The sequence below is a fragment of the Micrasema longulum genome, unplaced genomic scaffold (genome assembly GCF_059751315.1).
Source record: "Micrasema longulum isolate JH-2025_06_02 unplaced genomic scaffold, ASM5975131v1 h1tg000895l, whole genome shotgun sequence".
Classification (NCBI taxonomy): Eukaryota; Metazoa; Arthropoda; class Insecta; order Trichoptera; family Brachycentridae; genus Micrasema; species Micrasema longulum.
In genome coordinates, this window is record NW_028278086.1 from 57,612 (window position 1) to 59,670 (window position 2,059).

A 2,059-nucleotide genomic window follows, 5' to 3' on the forward strand; every position below is an offset into this window, starting at 1 on the left:
TATCTACATTATTTATGTAAAAGCCCCTTGATCGTACTGTTAAATTAAATAAATAATAATTAAAAATAGAAATATATTACGTAGCTAGGTACCTTCTAAATTTTACAGAGTCAAAAATAATTTAATTAAAGAACTTCGCTTTTTTAAACTGAAATTGTTTCATCCATCATATTTGAATTAGGTCATTACAAATGTCAAGTTTGCTTGTCAAAACATTTGTTGAAAAGAGGTAAATCAAAGTTGTTTGTAATTCAGACTTAAAAAAAACAGTATGTTTTGAGTAAACCTTAAAAATATTTTACCATGGATGAGCTTAATACGGGTGGAACTATTGTATTTCATCGAGTCGTATCAATGATTGGCGACGGAAATTGTCTATTCAGAGCTCTTTCTCACTGTATATATAATGAAGAATCACAGCATCTTTTGGTACGGAAGCTCATAGTCGATCATGTCTGCGACAACTGGGATGTGTACCACGTGTTGAGCTGTACTCCAAGCGAAGACAATTATTCTAATGCTAGTGAATACCGCGAAGAGATGGGATTGTCTGGCACATATGGGACTCTCTGTGAGGTGATTGCTGCTGCCAGAATTTTCCCTTTTGTTTTTGAGGTTTGGAGAGATGGTCAGCTTTATCACACGACTGCGTCTCATGATCGGACGCACTTACCTCCTAAAAGATTGAAGTTTACTGGAAGAATTTCCGCAGGTCACTTCGATGTGTTAGAGGAAATATAAAAAGCCATTGAACCGGTTTTTCGTAACACCTTTAGAATTGCATCAAATCCGACAAAAGATTGAAACAGGATGTTTTATTTGCATCTATACGCGCACTATAATATTTTATGAAATTTATTTTGCTCAATGGCTTCTTTTTTCTACGTCCGCTCTTGAGTGAAGCATTTGGACATCACCAGAGACCTCCAGGAGACCCTATCGCCAGCCAGCACTCTTGTTTCTTTCGGCATCAATCCAGGGTCTCCCGGTTCCGCCGAATAAAGCCAAGAGATCGTCATCGTTCAAGTTTGTCGGGATTCTGCAGGTGTAAAGAAAAGGCAACTCGGGTTAAGGTTTTTTTGAGGCATTCGAAGTCAAAGTCAGGTCCACCGCCGCATCTTAAAGACGATTGTTGAAAAGCTGCTGCGTTACAATTATTTAAATGTTAATAATGAAATCGAACCATCTTATGCGTAATACTTTAGTCAAGCACTTCCTCTCAAAACTAAGAAGTTTGGTAATTTGTGCTTTGATAAGGTGCCAAGATTTGCGAGATAAAGAAGTACTGGTATCATACAATGGTTGAGTAATCACTCAGTTTTCCTTGCTTTTAATATCATGCCATTTTCCTGTAGTAATTGGCAAATATGATTGACTGATTTTTTTATTATTTGGAATGACTGGTGTTTTTCTAATATTAAGTTTCTTAATATTCGATCGAAATTTATTGATTATTAAGAAATTTATTTGATGTCAGGTCAATTTAAATTTTGTTTTTAATAACGCATCTCAAAAGGCAGAAATAAAAGTTTATTTTATAAATCGAGTAACTTAATGTATTCATTTGATGATTTGTGGAATTGAAAACAACAGAAGTTTAAAAATAATTGTATTTTTTAATAAAACTAGTGAAAAATGTGTGGTATACAAAATACAATATTTTATTTGAGAGTATGAGTTAAAAATTATTTTTTTTTTAAATTTTAGAAATTACTGATTTTTTAATTTGAACAAATATTATTTTTCAAAGGGTGTTTATTTTGTCAGTATCGGAAATAAATAAGAGTTAATATTCTTTTTCATCATGTAAAAAACAAAAATTGTAACAAAAACATTAAAAAAAAACAAATACGTAAACAATTTCACAGGCTCGTTTTCATTTGACTTTCAGCAATTCATATAATTACGGCAGGAATCAAATGCTCTAACGAGAGTCGAATTGTCAAATTTGAATGAAATTTCAGGCAAGATTACGTATTGCAACCAAAACCCGGCATTATTATTTTTTTTATTCGAGGAAAAAAAAATCGCAAAGTTAGTACTCGTTTGAACATATTAC

General features: G+C 32.6%; 1 protein-coding gene across 1 annotated transcript; it reads left to right on the forward strand.

Annotated features, from left to right (window-relative positions):
• The first annotated feature begins 303 nt into the window (after nucleotides 1-303).
• Duba (Deubiquitinating enzyme A) lies at nucleotides 304-741 on the forward strand. The gene has a single exon (XM_088231590.1). The coding sequence runs from the start codon at nucleotides 304-306 to the stop codon at nucleotides 739-741; it is 438 nt and encodes a 145-aa protein (XP_088087716.1).
• The last annotated feature ends 1,318 nt before the right edge of the window (nucleotides 742-2,059 follow it).

Excerpts from the sequence above, each read along its gene's own strand:
- Duba (XM_088231590.1), top strand. The coding sequence starts at position 304 with ATGGATGAGCTTAATACGGGTGGAACTATTGTATTTCATCGAGTCGTA.